The following is a 21,429-nucleotide window of genomic DNA, read 5'->3' on the forward strand; positions in this document are numbered from 1 at the left end:
AGGTAATACTGATGCCTGGGGCTCTCATTCATAATGCTGCCCAATTGTGTGTCTCTGTGTGTGTGTGTGCATGCACGCACATGTGTATGTGTGATTTACCGCATGTGTTGGTTGCAAGTGGGATATGCTGGAAAATATTTAGCTTTCTTGGAGGGAAATGTACAAAAAACACACTTTTAAATTTTTAATAATTTAATAATAATTTTAATTATTAATATTTTATGCATTGCTTTCTTAAGGCTAGACAATTAAAAAAATAATTCAATTGCTAAATAGTAGCATTTGCCAAATGCAAGGTATAAATGCCCACACTGAAAATTTAACAATCAGCTCTTGAGTCAATTTGAGCCTGCTTCAGGAGACATACAAGTGTCTTAAAAAGAGTTTATTTTATGAAGCTCTCTAAGAGCTCTAAAAGTGGTATGGTTTTTTGTCTGATTTTGTCTCAAAGTTTTCTCAAACTTTTTTTTTAAAGCAATAAATCCATCTTCCTTATGAAACAAAAATATTGGGGGGATGATTATGGGAGCAATCTGCTAGAGAAGAACAGGTGCGGACAGGATCAAGAACACATATTTCTGAATCCGAGCCTTTTGACTCTTAAGACTAATACTCTTCCTGCCGCACCAAGCTGTCGCTGTGGATTTAAGCTACAGGGAGGTAACTTTTAGCTCAACGTAAGGAAAAACTAACAACTCAAGCTATCCAAAAGTAGGATTGGCTGCCTCCTCGGGTACTAGCAGGTTCCTCATCATCAGAACGTTTACCAGGAGAAGCTTTATGACCATTTTTGAGGGATGTTGTAGAGAGAATTCCTGTTTATGTCCAGATTCGACTAGATGACCTCACATGTCTTCTCCATTTCTGAGATTCAAGAATTCTATGAAGGAGACTCTTACAAGGAACAAAGGATGGCAGTGTAGTACTCAGTGTAGTACTAGACATTCTAGTGTTGATCATGAATTCTTTTTTTTTTTTTTTTGGCTAGGCAACGGGGTTAAGTGACTCATCCAGTCACACAGCTAGTGTCAAGTGTCTGGTCTGAGACCGTATCTGAACTCAGGTCCTCCTGACTCCAGGACCGGTGCTCTCTCCACTGCACCACTTAGCTGCCCTTAAATAGTCTTCCCAGATGAAATGACTACAGACTTAGGACCCACCACCATACTGATGTCAGGTAAGCCGTATGTAGCATGGGCTGTCCAATTGTCTTTAAGTTATCCCAGAGTCTCAAAATTGAACAAGAATTAAGAGGCAACTTGGTCCAAGAACACATGACTCATGCCTCATGACTTAATTTTCCATAGAGTCATATTCTAGGCACGAGTCACATAACACCAAGTCTCAGTGAGACTTAATATGACTCCTTTCACTAAGATCTCAAGTTCATCTCAGTTTATTACCCATAACGGGATAATATGTTTAGGGATATCCAAGGCCAAAAGTTTTATTTCCGCCCCTCTTCTTGGATACTGTCTCCTGTGAATTACTGGGCTTCTCCATCAATATTTTTTACTCTTGGTTATACTTGATACTCTCAATGGTATCTGACTTGGAAGAAATATGTGAGCAGTTTTCTCCTTTGCCCTCCATTTTCAGTTTAAAGCCACCTCCATCAGACTCATAAGTCTCAAGGCAGCTATATTTTTACCAGGTTTCAGAAGATGCATTCCATACTTGGCCAAGAGCCTGACATTCCTATGTCTTAATCCAAGGTTTAGAAATCCAAATACTGTTCTCAGATACCATCTTCTTAATCAGCCACAATATTCATTTTCCAAGCAAGAACTCAGTCAACAGGAAAAAAAAGAATGCTTCCTTCTAGTGTAGAAGCTAAAGGATCATCTCTAGATAAAATTAAAATTGCTCATGTCATCTTTGGAAGTCATTTGTGACAGGACTAATGTCTACCTGCATTTCCTCACAATATGTTAGGCCTATGCCTGCCTCCCCCTCTTGTCCTTCCTCCAGCATGGGTTAGGCCCCCACCTTAAGCAGCAAGGATTAGTTTTCCCTGAAAGGAAATAAAGCTGTCAGGGAACCTGACTGACCTCTGCTTCCTTGACTCAATTTTCTGGTCATCTAAGGGCATAAAAAATCCCACCCATTAAGAAGTGGGGCCTCTCCATCTTGATGGATTTCTAAAGACTACAGAAGTAACTATACCCACTATACCCTGTCCTGCTAAACAGATGTAATTTCCATATGAAGATGAGGGGGATGTATCCAACTGTATCCTTTTTGCATATCCTTGATGTGTTAGCCCTAAAAAGAGCAAATCTCTTTTTGTTAAATATTCAATGACTTCAATAATGATGAATTCAATGACAATTTTGTCCAAATGTCAAAATTTTGTTCCCACGGTTCTGGTATTACCTCAGCCCCCACCTCCCCGTCTAACATTTGACATAATCAATAATTGGGACAAGATGAGATGGCTTTGTCGTTCACATCATGATTGAGCTGGAGGAAGAGCTCTGATGGTGAGACACTGCATGGCTTCTGGTCATAAGAGCCATCCTAACTGTGTTTTGGGAGAGTTCTTCCTGTGAAACAGGGAACAGACTCCTGCTCAGGAAGAAGGATGAGCTTAGGGGACCTAGATTCCAACCCAGTCTCTGACACTGTAGTACCTGTGTGATGTTAAGCAAATGATTTAACCAGCCTAGACCTCAGTTTCCTCATTTCTAAAATAAAGGAGTTGAACTAGATGCACTCTGAGGTTCTCTCCGATTCTAGATATATTATCCTGTAATCCTTGAGGACAGAGTTGATGTGAAACAAGCTTTACCTCGAAAAGAGCAAAGTAGATAGTTTATGCTATAGTTGAAGTACGAAGCAAACAATAATAGTTTATCTTAAATGGCCTTTTCTGTTTTCAATTAAAAAATAAATCAATATCAGGCCCCCTGACAAAGTAAATACTAGAAATACACAGATTGTTATGTTCCTTGATGTAGTCTTGGGGTGTTTGGCGAAGGGCTCAGGCAAAAAAGAAACTACAGCCACTCAAGAAAAGTTTTGACATTTACTCCCACAGAGATACATGGTAGACATAGATGGTTGTTAAATACCAAGCCAGGTGGAAAGCAGAAATGCACAGACAGGCCTAGTGAGGCCTAGAGGAGATACTGAAAATCCTGATATGTTGAATTCCTCTAGCACCTTGAGCCAACAGCTTATAAAGGGGAACTACCCTTAACCTCTCCCTGTGGAAGGGCATGTCATTACTGTGAAATCTGAGAGAGGCTTGTAGGACCATGGGAGCTGAGAATATCTATACATTGTTTAGTATATCATTTTGACTCAATTCAACTAAACCAACATTTAATGAGGGCCTACACTGTGCCAGGTATGGGGATACAAAGACAAAAATAAAAAAGTCCCTGCCTTCAGGGACTTTACATCTACTTTGGGGGTAGACAGAGGAGATTCAATATACACACAGATAAGTAAATATAAATTTCAAGAAGGAGAGCCCTAATCATGAATGATCAGAAAAGGGCTTTGTGAATGTGAATTGAGCTTTAAAGGGATTTTCATATAACCATATATTGAAAGAAAGGAAAATGAAATGAGAAGGAAATCTTTGTTTCAAATTTCTCTGATAAGGTTTGGTGTCCAAGATACGTAAACAATCTATGTATGTGACATATATGTGTGTGTGTGTAGGTGTGCATATATATACACATATACACACATATATACATACATACTATATATAACCAATAGACATTCTCTAATAGATAAACAGTCAAAATATATGAACAAACAGTTCTCAAAAGAACTGCAAAAGCACTTTTTAGAAAATGAAGAAATGAGGGGCAGCTAATGGCGAAGTGAATAGAGCGCCGGCCGTGGAGTCAGGAGGACCTGAGTTTAAATCCAGTCTCAGACCAAACAGTTGACAAGTACTAGCTGTGTGACCCTGGGCAAGTCGCTTAATCCCAACTGCCTCACCAAAAAAAAAGAAAAAAAGAAAAAATTAAATGAAAATGAAAAAAATGCTCCAAAACAAAAATAATAAGAGAAATTCAAATCAAAGCAACTCTGAGATTTTACCTCACACCCTGAAAATTGGAAAAGATGCCAAACAGTGACAACAGCCAATGTTGGAGGGGTTATATAGACACATTGTTAGTGAAGCAGTAAAATGGTAGACCCATTTTGGAAAGCAATTTGGAATTATGTAAACCAATTGATTAAAATGTTCATGTTTTTTAAACTAAAGACTTCTTAACTGGGTTTAGACCCCAAGAAAGCTATTGATAAGAAGAAAGTCTCTATATATATTAAAATATTTATAGCAGCACTTTTTGTGATGGCAAAGAAGTGGAAACAAAGTAGATGCCTATCAACTGGAGAATGGCTAAATAAATTGTGGTAAATTAATTTAACAGAATATTATTCTTCTCTCTGATTCTTTGTGATCTCTGGACCATACTGTATATGGAATTTTCTTGGCAAAAATACTGAAGTGGTTTGCCATTTCTTTCTCTAGTAGATTAAGGCAAAAAGAGGTTAAGTGACTTGCTCAGGGTCACACAGTCAGTAAATGTCTAAGGATTTGAACGCAGGTCTTCCTGACTCCAGGTCCACACCTCTATTCATGGAGCCACCTACCTGCCTCCTATGTTGTAAATAATGATTTATATTAAGATGAATGTAGAGAAAGAGAATGTGAGAGCTGGAAGAATTCTCCACATGTTACAGATCAGGTCATCACTGGAAAGATTCTGAGACCGAGATCATGGTGATCTGGGAGAATCTAGAAGGTATTTTCCTTTTCTCTTAAAGCATCTATGATAGCAATAATTTCTTAACCCCCATCCCATCTGGGCTGGGTTAGTTTTACCTTAAAAGGTATTGAGACCATCCTTGGGATGTGATTGACCTAGAGGTCTAATGACTCAAGTGATTAATATCATTTCCAGGTTACTTGACTGAAAACAGCCGTGAGAGCCGTAACTTGGCTTAGAACTGGGCAACTCAGAGGCAAGGGAGCTTTGCTCCACTGAATCAACCCTCAGTGTCCTCAATGCATGTTGTTATTGAATGTCCTTCCCCAGCTATGGCTAAGCAAATTGCCCTTTGTTAGAGAAAGATGGAGACAGAGAGTGTTAGACAGACAATAGAGCACTTATTAAATGTCTGCTATGTTAGGTCAAAATGGGCACATGATTTACACATAAAGGGTAATACCATAAGCAAATTAGAAGAGCAAGGAATAGTTTACAGTTAGATCTATGGATAAGGGAATAATTTAGGATCAAAGAAAATATAGAGAGCATTACAAAATGTAAAATAGATTAATTTTTGATTGTATAAAATTAAAAAACTTTTGCATAAACAAAACTAATTCAACCAAAATTATAAGGAAAGCAGAAAATGAGGGGGAAATTTTTATAAGTATCTCTGATAAAGGCCTCATTTCTCAAATATATAAAGAACTGAGTCAAATTTATAAAAATACAAATCATTCCCCCAATTGATAAATGGTCAAAGGATATGAACAGGCAGTTTTCAGGCAAAAAATATCAAAGTTATCTAGAATCATATGAAAAAATGCTCTAAATTACTACTGATTAGAGAAATGCAAATTAAAACAACCCTGAGGTACCACCTCACACCTTTCAGAGTGCCTAATAAGACAAAAAAGGAAAATGATGAATGTCGGAGGGGATGTGAGAAAACTGGGACACTAATGCACTGTTGGTGGAGTTGTGAACTGATCTAACCACTCTGGAGAGCAATTTGGAACTATGCCCAAAGGGCTATAAAACTGTGCACACCCTTTTATCCAGCACTACCACTGCTAGATCTATACCCCATAGACATAAAAAAGGGCAAAAGGACCTATTTGTACAAAATTATTCATAGCAGCTCTTTTTGTGGTGGCTAAGAACTGGAAACCAAAGGGATGCCTATCAATTGGGGAATGGATAAACAAGCTGTGATATATGATTGTGATAGAATATTATTATGCTATAAGAAATGACAAGCAGGATGATTTCAGAAAAACCTGGAAAGACTTACATGAACTGATGCATAGTGAAGTTAACAGAACCAGGAGTATGTTGTACATAGTAACAGCAATATTGTTCCATGAAGAACTGAGAATGAATTAGCTATTCTCAGTAATACAATGATCCAAGACAATCCCAAAGGACTAATGATGAAGCATATTATCCCCTTGCAGAGAAAGAACTGATATTGTTTGAATACAGACCGAAGGACGCTATTTTTCACTTTCTTTCTTTGATTATTTTTCTTTTGAGTCTTATACAAAATGATTAAAATGGAAATGTTTTACATGATAATACATGTATAAACTATATCTGATTGCTTACTGTCTCAAGGAAGAGGTAATTAGGGGGTAAATAAAATATATATGCATATTTTAAAAATGAACCCCAAAAGTGTGCCAGGCACTATACAAAGCAATACAAAAACAAACAGAATACAAATACAAGCGAAAAAGACAGCTTCTACTGTCTAGGAATTAACAGTCTAATGAAAAAAGACAATACATAAAGGAGCAATGGGAAATAATGGGAGTGGAAGAGAGGAAGGATATTGACACAGGGGCAAGACTGCTGGTGAGGAAGCAGTCTAGAAGATAAGGAGTGAAGTGGGAAGTGAACTGAGCATGCCCAGGGTATCTCATAAAATGGTCACAGTTAAGAATTCACAAGTCAGAAAAAAAAGGGGAGGGGAATAAAATAGTATTAAAAATAATAATAATAATAGCATCTACCTTCCAGGATTATTGTGAGGAAGAAACAAAATAATATTTGTAAAGCACTTAGCTCAGTGCCTAGCACACAGCAGGTGCTTAATAAACACTTGTTCATTTGTTTGCTAATAGCTAGAGTGATCAAGAAAAGCTTCATATGCAGAAGACCAAGATTCTACTCTGTTGAAGTTAGGAGACAGCGCATTACTGGCATGGGGGCGCTGCTTGTGCAAAGATATGAGATGGTATATTAAGCGTGAGGAATAACAAGGCCAGCCTAACTGGACTGTAAAGGAAGGGGAGAAAGAGAGAGACAGAGAGACTACATGGAACTCTACGTTCCTCCAAGCAACAGAGAGCAGCCTATGTATGGCAGGACTTCTAAGGAAGGGCTTCTGTCAAGGTTACCCTCATACTCTTAACTGTGAGTGAATGGAGATCTACAGACTTGCAGGATTAATGATTGTTCATTCTATGATTTCTATAGTTTTCCCCTTTTTAACAAAAAAAAATCCTCTATAATATTATGAACTATGTATTCATAAGTATAAGTTTGCCAATTTCAGTATATTAGGGGGTACCCTGCTTTATTGGATGAAGTGCTGGACTTGGAAACAGGAAGACAGGAATTCAAATCCTGTCTTTGCCTCTTACTATTTCTAAAATCTCTTCTAATCTTAATTTTACTGTCCCAAATATTTATAGGCACATTGATGCTAAATGATTGGCTGTCAGCTAAAGAAACTGTTCCCTCTCCCTGGAGCCTTATACTCTTTAGATTTACTGAAAGGAATAAAAGGGACGAATCGACTTGTATTACAGCATTTTCTAAAAAAGAAAAGATAGGATGAGAGATTAAAAAAAAGAGTTGTAAATATTTTGATTGTCACTAAATTTAATCATTCCCTTCAGAGTTGTGCCATTAATGATGACATTCAGTTATTTGTTTATTCATTCATTTATGTTCAAAAAATTGTTAGATGCTAGGAGAAGTACAAAGATTTAAAAAATGCTGGTTCCAACTCCATTTTGTACTTGTTTTCCTCAAATGTATATAACAGGCTATTCATCCAAAATAAAAATTAACACTAAAAAACAAAACAAAACAAAAAAATCAATCATTTACCACTAGTCCAAAATCTAAACCTTTCCCCCATCCACATACATGCAGACTTAAACAAAAGTTACAAATAATACATTTTTTTAAACAGAATAAAGATAGAAAATCCTAAAGTTAAGACAAACTTTCAATAGTATTGGAAACAATCCAACCCCTGCCCTGCCCCCCCAAAAAAACTTTGAACAAAATGTACTGATTTTCCAGCTGATTTCAGTGAAAATGTATTCACCACACTAGCTCTGAGTGCTTTCAAAAAAAATGCTAAGTGCTTTTTGAGAATACTTAACATTTAATCTCTAACATGCAAAGTTAGAGTAGGATGTGGGTTTGATTCTACTTTTGAAAGCAATAATCAGATTTTTAGATTATATGCTAAATGTTGAAAGTTAAAATAATACTCAGGGTCACTTTCTCATTTCCCTAAATTCATTTTCTTAGTATAGAAGGAATTTGCATTTGAAGAAAAAAAAGTTTTTCTATATTTCAAATTTCATTCTATATAAGTACTAACTTACTATCTTGAATCAGTGAGTTGCTTGCTGGGTGCTTTTCATGGCCAGTACACTTTCTCTAGGACTCAGTTTACTCCTGTATGAAATGAAGATGTTGGATTAGATGATCTCTAAGGTCTATCAATCAATCAATGAGCATTTATTAATCACCTGCTGTGTGCCAGGCACTGTTTGAGGCACTAGGGATGTAAAGATAAAAAGAAGACAGTCCCTGTCCTCAAGGAGCTTACGTTCTATTAGGAGAAGCAATATGTGCATTTGCCATAGATTATATACAAAATAAATTCATAAGGGAGTTGGGGAAGAGACTGGACACTAGCAGAAAAGGCTTCATGTAGAAGTTCGAACTGAGTCTTAAAGGAGACAAGGAATTCTAAGAGGAAGAGATGAGGGAGGAGAATATTTCAGGCATGGAAGACAGCCAGAGTTACTATATGGAGACAGAAGAGTGAATGCTGTAGGTCAGAAACTGGAGGGTGCAGCAACCGGAGAACACATGTTAAGACTGGGGAGGTAAGGTCAAACAAGGGAACTTCTGTTTGCTTCTAGAAACAGTAGGGAATCACTTGAGTTTATTGAGTAATGGGGTAACATGGGCAGACCTATCTTTTAGGAAAATGGCATTTGTGTGAAACATGGCCTAGAGAGGAGAAATATTGGAAGGCAAGGAAATCTTGTTATTATGTTTCAGTTGTGTCTCACTCTTCATAACCCCATTTGAGGTTTTCTTGGCATAGACATTAAAGCGGTTTGCCATTTCCTTCTCCAGCTCATTTTACAGATGAGGAAACTGAAGCAAACAGGGTTAAGTGACTTGCCCAAGGTCACACAGCTAGTAGGTATGTGAGGCTGGATTTTTCTGATTCCAGATGCAGAGCTCTATGTACTGCACCACCTATCTTAGTATCATTAAGATCAGTGATTCCCTGATGAAACTTCTTTCTTCCCACCCACAACATGCGGAAGCTTTACCTAAGAGACGAAAAAGCTGCTCCTAGGACCTGACTGACCTCAGCTTCCCTGACCCAACTTCTTGATGAGTAAAGTGCCACTGAACTGCTGTCACATATCTTTGCTGTATTAGAGCAAAGTGAGGCTCTTTCTGTTAACTGTTCAATGACTCCCACAGTGCCTTGGCACCATGGTAATAACACAGGTGACTGTTTCAACTAGGGTAGTGGTTGTGTGAATAACAAAAAAGTTTCAGATGTGAGAGATACCATGAGTGTAGAAACGGTAAGACTTGGCAGCTAAGAGGATATGTAGGAGAGGTAGAGGGAAGAGACAGGCAAAATGTTGAGGTGGCAAACATAGAAAGCTAAGAGAAGGACGGTAACTCAGAAACAGAAGTTCTTAAAAGGATAGAGGTGGGGAAGAGGTGGGGAGAGGAGACAAAGATTATTCATTCAGTTCTGATTTGTGGAATTTGATACAACTTTGGGATATATAGTTCAAAATGTCCAATGGGCAACTAATGATGTAGGTCTAGAGCCCAGGAGGGAGATGAATGCCCAAAACAGTACTATATAAGTAAAATAAATAAATTATAGTAAATAAAAATAATAAATATTTGTTTGATTGGATTGACTGCTATTTATTGGGAATCAGTGGCACAGAAATGATAATGAAATTCATGGGAGCTGATTACATCACAGAATGTTTTGAGAAAGAAGGGAGGCACAAAGAAAGCCTTGGGATACCCACAGTTTGGATGATTAACCAGGGAAAAGGCTGACAAGAAGTGTTCAGACAGGTGTGAGAACTAGAACAGTGTATGGAAAATCTAGAAAACAAGTTTCCAGGAGGAGAGAAGATAGAAAGCAGTGTCAGATGCAAGTCAAGAAGGATGAAGACTGAAAAAAGATCAACAGTTATGACTAACAGGAGAATTTGTTTTGCCAGACTATGTAGATATGTACTGAGGCATGTTTTGGGGTTTTTTTTTTTAATTGCTCAGAAGCGGAAGGTCAATGGGAGGGATAGATTTTTTTTTAAATGCTTGTTACTCAGCAATATTGTTCAATGATCAACTGTGGACAACTTAGCTATTCTCAGCAATACAAGACAATTCCAAAGGACTTACAATGAAAAATGCTATCCACCTCCAGAGAAAGAAATGGAAGAGTCTGAATGCAAATTGAAGCAAATCTTTTTTCATGTTCTTTGTTTTTCTCGGGTTTTTTATGTGTTCTTTTGCAACACAGCAAATGTGGGAATGTTCTGCATGACTGCACATATATAATCTATATCAAAGTGCTTGCCTTCTCAAGGAGAGGGGAGAGAAGGGAGGGAGAGAATTTGGGACTCAAAAATTATAAACAAATGTTAAAAATTGTTTTTACATGGAGCTAAGGAAAAAATAAAACATTCTTAATAAAAATGCTTGATACCTGACAAATAAAAAGTGTGTGTGTGTGTGTGTGTGTGTGTGTGTGTGTGTGTGTGTGTATTACAAAACAAAAAGATATTAGGGGAAATCTTCTGGGGAGGCTGGGAGGGAAAGCATTCAAGGGTACATGGAGAAGGGTTGACCTTGGCAAGCAGAACATCCTCAGAGACTAGTAAAGGAGATGGTAACGATGACATGATATGAATGAGATGAAGGAGAGAAAAGTGGGAGTTCTCCAGGAATGGCCTCAAAATTTTCTATGAAAGATTAGGTTACGTTCCTCAGCAGAGAAGGTGGGGGAAGGGAATGGCCTGAGAGGATTGAGAGAAGAAAAATTTTGGATCAGCTTCTGTGCTCAGTAGAATAAGGAATTGTTTAGGGAGCAGGATAGCCTTGCTGTAGTGAGAACCTGTTGAGACAACCTTTAAGCCACTTCTGCACAATTCTTTCTTCATTGGTCATATGGCACAACCTACTAACAACCACCACCATAACATGGTATAATCAGGACCAAATGTTTACTTTCCTTAAAGTCAACATCCCCCCACCCCTACCCCAAAAGCTAGACATTAGAGTACTAAATATAATGATCTTGGTAAACCAAATTGCTACGTTCCTGGCAGTCCTTCCCTGCTGTTTCCCTTAAACATTTCTATCTAAAATGATGAAGAAAGAAAAAACTCTGGAAAATATACAGCTATTCTTTGAATATATTCTTCCACCCACCTTCCGGAATTTCCATTTTAGGCCTTTAAAAAAACTCACTTTATCCCTTCTCCCAAAATAGGTTATTTTATATCATGGTTCACCTTGTTTCAAGAATTTGTGTATAGAACATGCACAGAAAAGACAATGATAAATAATCCAGTGTCACTCTAGATAAGATGTTGGACTTCATCAGGGCCTCAGTTTCTTTATCTGTAAATGACACAGTTTGGACTAGATAATCTCAAAGGCCCAAACTTGTTCTGAATGTCCATGAGATTAAACAATAAGCATGTAACCCATCTCCACACATGACATTCTCTTGGCTCACCAAAAGAACCCAAATGAAGTGCTTCAGACCCACTCTGTCCCCACCCCCATCTGCCAAAGTTCTAAACTTTAAGAGAGTCTTGGCTGCTTGTAGACATGAATGTAAAACAGCAAAACATGACCTACAAAAGGGGATGTTCCTCATCGCAGAAACGACTTAATTAGCCAATAAACATTAGAGCTATGTGCCAGCTGTTGTCCAGTTGGGTCAAACTCTTCATGACCCCATTTTGGGGTTTACTTTGCAAAGACACTGGAGTGATTGGCCATTTCCTTCTCCAGCTCATTTTATAGATGAGGCAACTAAGATAAACAGGGTTTTGCCCAGGTCACATGGCTAGTGTCTAAAGCCATTTTTGAACTCGGGAAGAAGTCTTCTTGACCCCAGTCCCTGCACTCTATCCACTGTGACACCTACCAGCTGTGCCCTGTGGTAAATTGGGGACACAAAGATAGACAAAAGACAGTCTAATTCTACATTCTGATGGGAAAAGACAAGACACAAAATGAAGCCGAAAAGCAGAAGGCGAAGGGTATCTAGCAAGAGGGCATGATGTCCACAGAAATCCAGGCCAGGTGGGAAATGTGATGACTGGCCTGCAAACACACCTTAAATAGAGGATATACAAAGAGTTCTCCACTTGTCTCTCCATCCTCTCCAATTAGAGGGGCGGAGGGGTCCCAGGGGCAGGAGTTACTAAGGATGCACGAGTTGATATAGTCTGGCAGTGTGACGAGATTTTAGAGGGCATGATAAAACTGGAGTACAGCCAAATAGGAAATGTATAAACATACATACATATGTACATACATATACATATTCACATATCATGTTTTTACATATTAATCTGCAAAATGTATATAGGTCTTAGTGACTGAACTTTGATTCACTTTTTTATGTATGGTAGAACAAAAAGCCTGACTCCCCACTGAGCTGCTCCTAGTGCCCTCTCTCCCAAAACTAGCTATTTTGTCTATAGCAAGGGTGTGGAAGCTGTGGCCCTCTAGGTCCTCAAGGGCAGCCATTTGACTGAATCCTAATTTCACAGAATAAATTCCTTCAATACAAGGATTTGCTCTGTAAAACTTGGACTCAGCCAAGAGGCTATACCCAAGGACCTAGAAAGACACAAGTGGCCTCAAGTTCCCCACCTCTGGTGGGTATAGTGTACCCACACCTACACATATATTTTATGTTGTTCAGTTGTTTTCAGTCTTGACTGGCTCTTCATGAGCCATTTTGGGGGTTTTCAGGGCAAAAATCCTGGAGTGGTTTGCCATTTCCTTCTCCAGTTCATTTTACAGATGAGAAACTGAAGCAGAGTTCAGTGACTTGCCCAGGGTCACACAGCTAATACGTGTCTGAGGCCATATTTGAACTGAGGTCTTCCTGACTCCAGGACCGGTGCTCAATCCACTACACTACTTACGTGCCCTATATTTATCCATATATATAGATAGATAGATAGATAGATAGATAGATAGATAGATAGATAGATAGATATATCTATATATATATATATATATGGATAAATATATATTCTATATGAATTACTATATTGTATAAAATAGCCATTGTTATATCTTAAGTATATATACATATATATACACACATAAGTAAACATGTAAACATATTTTTCTTCCACTCAAACATAAACTTCTTGAAGGCAAGGACTGTTTTCTCTCATCTTTGTATCCCAAGGTTAGCAAGATGCCTGACACACAGTTGGTACTTAATACTTGTCAACTGATGGCCAGTAGTCTTTAAGACTTCAGCTTGAAATATGATCCCACCACTTCCCAAGTGAAGCTCGGAAAATCTCTCTGAACCACTTTCTTCATCTTTTCCCAAAAAGAAAGGCTGGAACTCATCAATTCTATAAAGGTTCAGGATTTTCCCCATGAGATTAAACTCAGGTGTGCCCAATCCATTATTCTTGGCTGACCCTTTTCTCTTGCATCTTTTCATGTAGTCTTCTAGACAACTCAAAAAGAAATGGGGGCTACTACACCTTGCATAAAGATCCCTGGGGGGTGTACATTGACTTACAAAACTACATTGTTATGTTTTACTGTATTTTTATTTGTTTAGTATTTCCCAATTACATTTTAATCTGGTTCAGGCTACACTGGAGTGTGATGGACCACTTGGAGCTGAGGGATTTGTCACCTGTGAGCTATACAAGTGAAACTTGCAAAGGTGATGACCTGCATTGGTAGAGGGAATTGCCTCACCTGGGAGCTTTATATACCAATGAAATCACATAATTTTTAAAAAATATAAACAAAGCAGAGGCAGCTCGCTGGTGCAGTGGATAAGCACCAGCCCTGAAGTCAGGAGAACCTGAGTTCAAATTCACATAACACTAGCAGTGTGGCTCTGGGCAAGTCACTTAACCCCAACTGCCTCACCCCCCCCAAAAAAAAAGAACAGATGATGAACAAAACACAATGGTAGTTAAGACTGGGTCAAGCATTTAGTGGAGATCTGACTTTTTCACAACTCCAAATCAGTACTGACAGATTAACTACCATTCAAGTCCAAGGCTTCCAATGAAGTCCCCCCAATCCAGGGCTGGGGAATGTGTGGCCTAGAGGGTCTATTCTCCAACCTTGCCCCAATCTTTTTTGGAATAGTCTGACCATCATATACACTTACTTGCTTACCTCAAGAACAATAAACCCCTTAAAAACAGAACCTGTAATCTCTTTAGGGCAAGGACTTTCCAGTGTTTGAAGGTAGTGAAGGGAGATGACAAAAACAAAATGAGAGCTGCCTTCATGGCCACTAAATAAAAACTGAGACTAAAAAGTTGGGACTTCTGATTCCTAAACTATCTCATCAATTCATTATCCCCTTGCTTTTCTGAAAGTGAGGCCCCACTAAGTTCCCCACATCTCCACATGAATAGTCATTTATAAGCGAAGTACAAAGGGGAGTATACTATCCTTTTACTGAATAGTTGCTACTTTTGGAGAAGGGAGTAAAGCAGAACACCAAAGGCTTTGCTCAAAGGTGCCATCATGACTCTGAGTCCCTACCCTCTAGTACCTCTCTGGCCCACCCTGCTTCAAGGCTTGAAGTCGGAGGAGGGACAATCTTGGGAGAAGGGTCAATTTCCTTTCACTCTCAAAAACTGCTTTACCCCCAGTGAAAAAAAAAAGTGGTGGTGGGGGTTTCAGATCAAAATGAAGAGCTAAGTAACAAACCAAGTTAGGCAGGGGCAAACCCAAACTACTGCACAACTTTGGAAAAGTAGAATGGACCCAAATGAATAAGGCAAGTGCCCAAGTGGCCATAGCATACCTTTATTTAACATATGCACTGCACTAAGGCAGCAAAAACATTGCCAGCAGTCTTTCTTGAGCACAGTCAAATCACTACCAATCAAGTTTGCTTGTTTTTTAAAATACTTAATCACATTTCTAGGTGGAAGCAGCATTTGGTGCAAAGAATACAAATAAACACAAATCATTTTTCTTGGTACTTGTTGATAGATAGGTGTGGAATTGAGCTTATAACAATGTCCACATTTGCCTTTCATTGTAACAAAAAAATCTATATATATTGCGCTATATATAGTATGTTCCATTCAAAAGCTCACTGTACAGAGGGACTGAGCTTTAAATTTTACACTACAGCATTAAAAATAAATCTTAAATGACAGTGCTTCACTCTTTAAACATTTCTTCAGAATCTCTTCAGCAACAGCAAATAAAGTCACCAGTATTCAGTATTTGCATGCTATCTTTTTAAAGTAACTACAAAATATTTTCAAAACCACAAAGGTCATTCTTTCTCCACGCAAATAATGACAATAAGAAAATTATAGAGGTTGTGTGCATTATTAGTTTCACACAACACATTTTCCCTCTCCCTCCCCCTCTCACAGACCCTCCCCTTATTCCCCCACCCCTCCCCACCCCATATACCTTTGCACTGAATGTACCTTTCCAGGGACCTGAATGTACAAACCCACCACCCACATTTCTAACTTGATGTTTTTGTAGCAGGACCTGTGCCCCGCAGACGGATCACTTGATATCCTGCTTCAGCCCACAAGTTGATCTGATCGTTAAGTTCAAAGTTCAAGTTATGCCTAGATGCTTGTCGAACCACATAAGAAAGCACATTATTTCAAGTTGCTTTTCAGTGGTGGTGAGTTTTTCAGTGAAGAAAAATGCTCCCTCTCTTGTTGTTCAACTCAAATGGTATTTGAACATTAACAGCACCATTACGCATTATGTGTGTATAATTTTTATGTGTGTATATTCTATAATGTTCACATATAAACATATTTATGAACATTATACCCAGCCTTTGTTTTGCAAGCATCCTCAAAGACAGGCTTGTCCATTTTACAAAGGCTGTCAAAGACAAATTTTACTACATTGTTAGCACACACACACACACACAAAAAATTTCTTGGATAAAGACAGGTCAGTACAACATCATGTTTTATCCTATATACTTAATAAGGGGAGTCATTAATCTCTTCTCTTCCCTCCCATCCCAATAAACCAAGCAGTTAAAAAACACCTTCCTTTTTAAAGAATATTTGTTTCTTCTGAAATGCAGAATAAAATTTGGGAAGAATGTTTGCTTGCTTTAAAAAAAAAGTCTCCCTTAAAGCATTATAAAAAAAAATTATCTTTTTTCCTCCTTAGAAGTGGTACAGAATATCTCATTTACAACGGTCTGCTTACAGCAAAGTTACCATAAATGAATTGATTCAATCAGCAAATTAAAATAACTTTTCACAAAGATATAGATAAGAAATGGCCAAGGGGAGAAATCTTAAATTTGAAATCTCAAATCTTAATTTTGAAATACTTGAAACCTCAACAAATATAACGATCAGATAGGTATTGGAACCTATGTGAATTGTTGAACTTGGAAAACTGATACCTATATTTCTTAAGATCTACCAGCCCACCCCCCTTAACAAGGTGACAAGTACTAAGCTTTTGGCTGCTTAGGTTCTCTTATGCATAAATCTAAGTTACTGCTACTCTCTGAAACAAACATACTCCTGTAAATTCCTGGAATTGGCTAACTATCCAAAGAGTGCCTTATTTCAATGTCTCACATGAGTGTGACATGGGATATGAGAGCATGCTCTGACTTTCAATTTCATGGTACCAAAATTAGATTTACTAACCTACCGTCAGGTTCAAGTTCACGAGAAAAAACAAATTTGCATGTGTAATGGATTGGGCAGATGGAGATGGGTGGAAGACAAGACAAGGGAAAGATGTCTATTGTACCAAGTTGGTTAATGAAACTATATATGTATATGTACATACATATATACACATACATACATAAAAAACAGAACTACAATTACATCAGTGTTTGTTTTATGGAACTAGAGTATTGAGATTAAGTTTTTAAAAAACACACAAAAAATTATTTTTTATAATGGAAGCACTGTTATTCACTTTAAAGTTTCCTTTAAACCCAATTTCTTAAACAGAATCAACTTTTGTAAAAGGGAAAAATATACATATTTTCAAATATTCCTTAAAAATGAAATTTTTAAAAGAATGAAACCTAAAAAAAAGAAACAAAAAATAAAACTGTTTACACCCCACACACTCTCGCACATCCATTCATTTTCATTCATTCCCTCTCTCGGTCTTTCTCTCACACACAAACACACAAACACACACACACACACACACACATACACACACTCATGAAGCTCTATCATAAAAGCCTACATTAACAGAGAAACACAAGGATCACATTCTAAAAGGTTCAGTGCATTAAGCAGCAGAGCTGCCAATTCATCTTTAAGTTGACTTTCAAAAAATAACACCCTAGAGCTCATCAAAATATACATTTTTCATTTGCTTTTTAAATTAAAACAATAATAAAAAAACTTTTTAAGGAATTCACAATCAATAGAATGACTAATTTCAGGATCATCTAGAGCATATAATTTAAAAGGTTCAAGATGGCAATATGCAGGCAAGAATTATCTTCAAAATTCAGTTTTCTTCCAAACAGTGTAAAACACCCACCTGAGAGGAGGGGAAAGAAGGTCAAGGAACACAACAGATGTCATTCAAAGAAAAAAATTTAAGTACCAGTTAATACCTCACACATACCAGAGACCACTTTTTGATACTATCTATGAAATGAAAAAGGCATGAATGAGGGACTATGTTATATAAATGAGTTGGAGACTGCCTAAGGGACCCTCCATCAAATGATGCTAATGTTCTATTTCTCTTCCTTCCCCCCACCCTACTGAACAAAGAAAAATAAGAAAAATAAATAAATAGAAAATAATAACAATTATACAGTTAAAAAAATGCACTAGTGATTTCCAAAAATGCATCTCGTTCTGTAATGTTTTTTACAGGGAGGGGAGAAATATAAAATGATGGTCAACAGTCACTAGAAAATGGAAAATGTAGATGCTATGAGAAAAACTTCCTAACTATCTAATACACCCCAAAGTAGAATGGGCTGCTGCCTTTAGAAAGTAGGCAGTTCCCCATCACTGGATTTTCAGAGGAGCTAGATCTTCTTCTGAGGAAAATGAAAAAAGCATTCCTATTCAAGTACAGGTTGAGCTACATGGAGCTATATATAGGAGGAGCTGCCATTTATATGGGGAGAGTGGGTGACCTTTGTTTTCAACTTGATACTTTGTTATTGGTGTATTTCAGATTTTGTTCAGATTTTACTGCTATTGCTGGGGCTACTAGCAACACACCCCTAAAGCAGGGCCATCTAGTCAAGAAACGAGTTCATACACATCATGTTAGGAATCCCTGATCTAGATAAAAAGAAAACAAATTTGGGCTCTAATCTTTCCAGGAGATTGTTTGCACTTCCTTAATACACAATCAGTCTGGAGAGATTTATTTAACCACCAATTCAACATTTTTTTTCTAAATCCAAAAAAAATTATTTTTTTCCCATTCTATTCTCTAAGGAAAGAAAGGAATTCCAGAAGAAGCATCCAATGAGGATAATTTAATTATAAGGCAAACTCAGAGTAGGAAGGGCATTACATAAACCCGTGGCACTAACAGTCGTAATTCATAAATTTTATTTTCCTGAGGATCTCTAATCTACTCACTCTCTAAAGCAAATTACCTCTACTTTTACGATAGCAATCATTAAAAATTCCCACTTAGAAACAGTATAAGGCCTAAACTGCCTTTACATACAAAAACTGGCACAGCAGTCTTGTTTATTCATACTCAAGGAATGAATGAGATGAACCTCACATACATGAATTTTCCAAATGGCTAAAAACTTACTCATTTCAAGCATTCCTTTAAATAAAATTTAATGGAAATCTTTCTAAATATATTATTCATTTCCTAGTCTTCTTAAATAATATGTTAAATCTAATTCCTAAATCAAAAAATGGCTATTATAATCATAGATTTAGAGACAATAAAGCTGTATCTCCATATTTAACAGATGAGGAAACCGAGGCCCACATATTAACACATTGTCTTGAAATACATTATCTTCAGGAGCTACTAAGGTGTGGGGCTGCTGCTTCTTCAATAATATTGCTAATTCTGTGCCTTCTTTAATGTTTCTCTCTTCCCTTGATCTCCAGTTCATAGGACTGGGAGCTGGAAGGGATGTCAGGCAATCTAGTCCAAACCCCTTCACTGTAACCAGGCTAACCAAATTTTTTAGTTTTTACTTAAGGGACAATTCTAAATAAGGCTCTGAGTGATCACCTGATGGTCCATAAAGCTCATCAGCTTTAATCCCCATGTTTAGAGAACACTATGGAAGGTTTTTCTGGTTTGCTTTGAGTTCAGTTATTCTATATTGTTAAAAGAATTGAGAAGTCATTTATTCCAATCTGATCTTGTCACAGAAGAAGAAATAGACCCAAAGAAGTTACCTGTCCATAGATACTAAGCAAAAGAGTTGGGATTTGAACCCAGGTCCTAACTTTAAATCTAGTACTCTTTCCACTAAATACTGCCCCAAATACATACAAAAAGTAACTTCCAGTTAAGTGGAGCATTATTCTACGAAGGTTTTGACAATGTTTTTAATATCACTAATTGGATTGTTATCTGGCACTTCCTGTTATCTCTCCAACCTTTTTTAATATTTTCTTTGGGGTCAATATTCATGGACAGGAAGATATATCTTTAAAAGCTGAACTATAAGTCTTGCTAATATCTTACTAAGGCATGTAAAAATGCTCTGGACATTCTAAAATAGCAGTTGCCCAATAGTTGACACTTTGAAGTCCCCAAGGCCCTTTCTGGAGAGGTTTGTGAGCTTTAAAACTTATTTTGATAACTTTAGTAAGATGCTATTTGATCCCCCTCTCTTGTGACTACTTATCTATGTGAGGCCAGATTTTCTTCATATATTTCAAACAAAAAAACAAATCTCAACAGCTTGAATGAAGAAGCAGATCCAGTTGTCATTTATTAAGCCAGACAGTAAAGAGATCTGCAAAATGTGCCAAACAATTCCACTCTTCCCAATAAATTTTTCTTTTGGATAATATAGTTATTTTTCATTAAAAATGTTATTTATGTTTTTATTGTTTAATAAATTTATGAATATTTTAAAAAATCATCAGTTTTAGTTTCTAATAAATACATATAATCCACATAAAGAAAAGCTGTTTAGGGAATCCTCAATAATTTTTAAGAACCTAATGGGGTCCAGAGGCAATGTTTAAGAAACACTTAGCTCAGAGAATAGCTAGACACTAATTATAAAGGAGATATGAGCAAATGTGTAGATGAGACCAAACCAGAAATTTTTATGAACTAAATTAAGTTAGGAATAAATGAACAACTAGAGGACAGAAGAGAGAATAATAAAAGGCTGATAACTTTACTGGCACATACCTGTTGGAAGAAGATTTCTGCCAGTCTCATTTAATCCAAGTTCCAGGTACCTTTCAGTTTGACAGAGTAGCACCCAAGATAGAAGTACTAGTAGTAAACAAGTAGGCACTACTTCCTTTTTAAAACAGTTGATCTAAAAACTATTTCACTAAAATTCTGCTTGTCACTACCAACTGTAAATCTGTACGGTTTCCTCTATCATTAAAATCCTTGACTTTCCACATCATCCTCATGTACTCCCCACCCTTACCATGAGAAAATATCCAAAAGTAGAAAAAATGGTAAAAGCTATAAAAAGCAAAAAATAGCTTAGGGAAAATTCCAACAAAGTGTTAAAGTGACCACCTTACTGGAGTTGTGAACTGATCCAACCACTCTGAGGAACAATTTGGAACTATGCCCAAAAAGCTATAAAACTGTGCATAACCTTTGACTCAGCAATACTAGGTCTGTATCCTAAAGAAATTAAAAAAAAAAAAAGGAAAAGGACCTTTTTGACAAAAATATTTATAGCAGCTCTTTTTAGGGTGGCAAACAATTGGAAATTGAGGGAATATCCATCAATTAGGGAATGGCTGAATAAGTTATAGTATATGATTTGTGATGGACTACTATTGTACTATAAGAAATGGTAAGGAGGATGCTTTCAGAAAAACCTGAAGAGACTTGCATGAACTGATGCAAAGTGAAGTAAGCAAAACCAGGAGAACATTGTATACAGTAACAGCAATACTGTACTAGGATCAGAGGTGAATTAGCAATACAATGATCCAAG

General features: G+C 37.2%; 1 protein-coding gene across 1 annotated transcript in view; it reads right to left on the reverse strand.

Annotated features, from left to right (window-relative positions):
* Nucleotides 1-15,080: 15,080 nt before the first annotated feature.
* Nucleotides 15,081-21,429, reverse strand: part of SMS (spermine synthase) — a 49,520-nt gene continuing 43,171 nt past the window's right edge. Inside the window, 1 exon segment of the mRNA XM_078146625.1 lies at nucleotides 15,081-17,819. Coding sequence (XP_078002751.1) covers nucleotides 17,780-17,819 — 40 coding nt within the window. The 3' untranslated portion in view covers nucleotides 15,081-17,779.

This window comes from Phascolarctos cinereus, unplaced genomic scaffold, assembly GCF_003287225.1.
Source record: "Phascolarctos cinereus isolate Bilbo 61053 unplaced genomic scaffold, phaCin_HiC Scaffold_726;HRSCAF=1367, whole genome shotgun sequence".
In the NCBI taxonomy this organism is placed as follows: Eukaryota; Metazoa; Chordata; class Mammalia; order Diprotodontia; family Phascolarctidae; genus Phascolarctos; species Phascolarctos cinereus.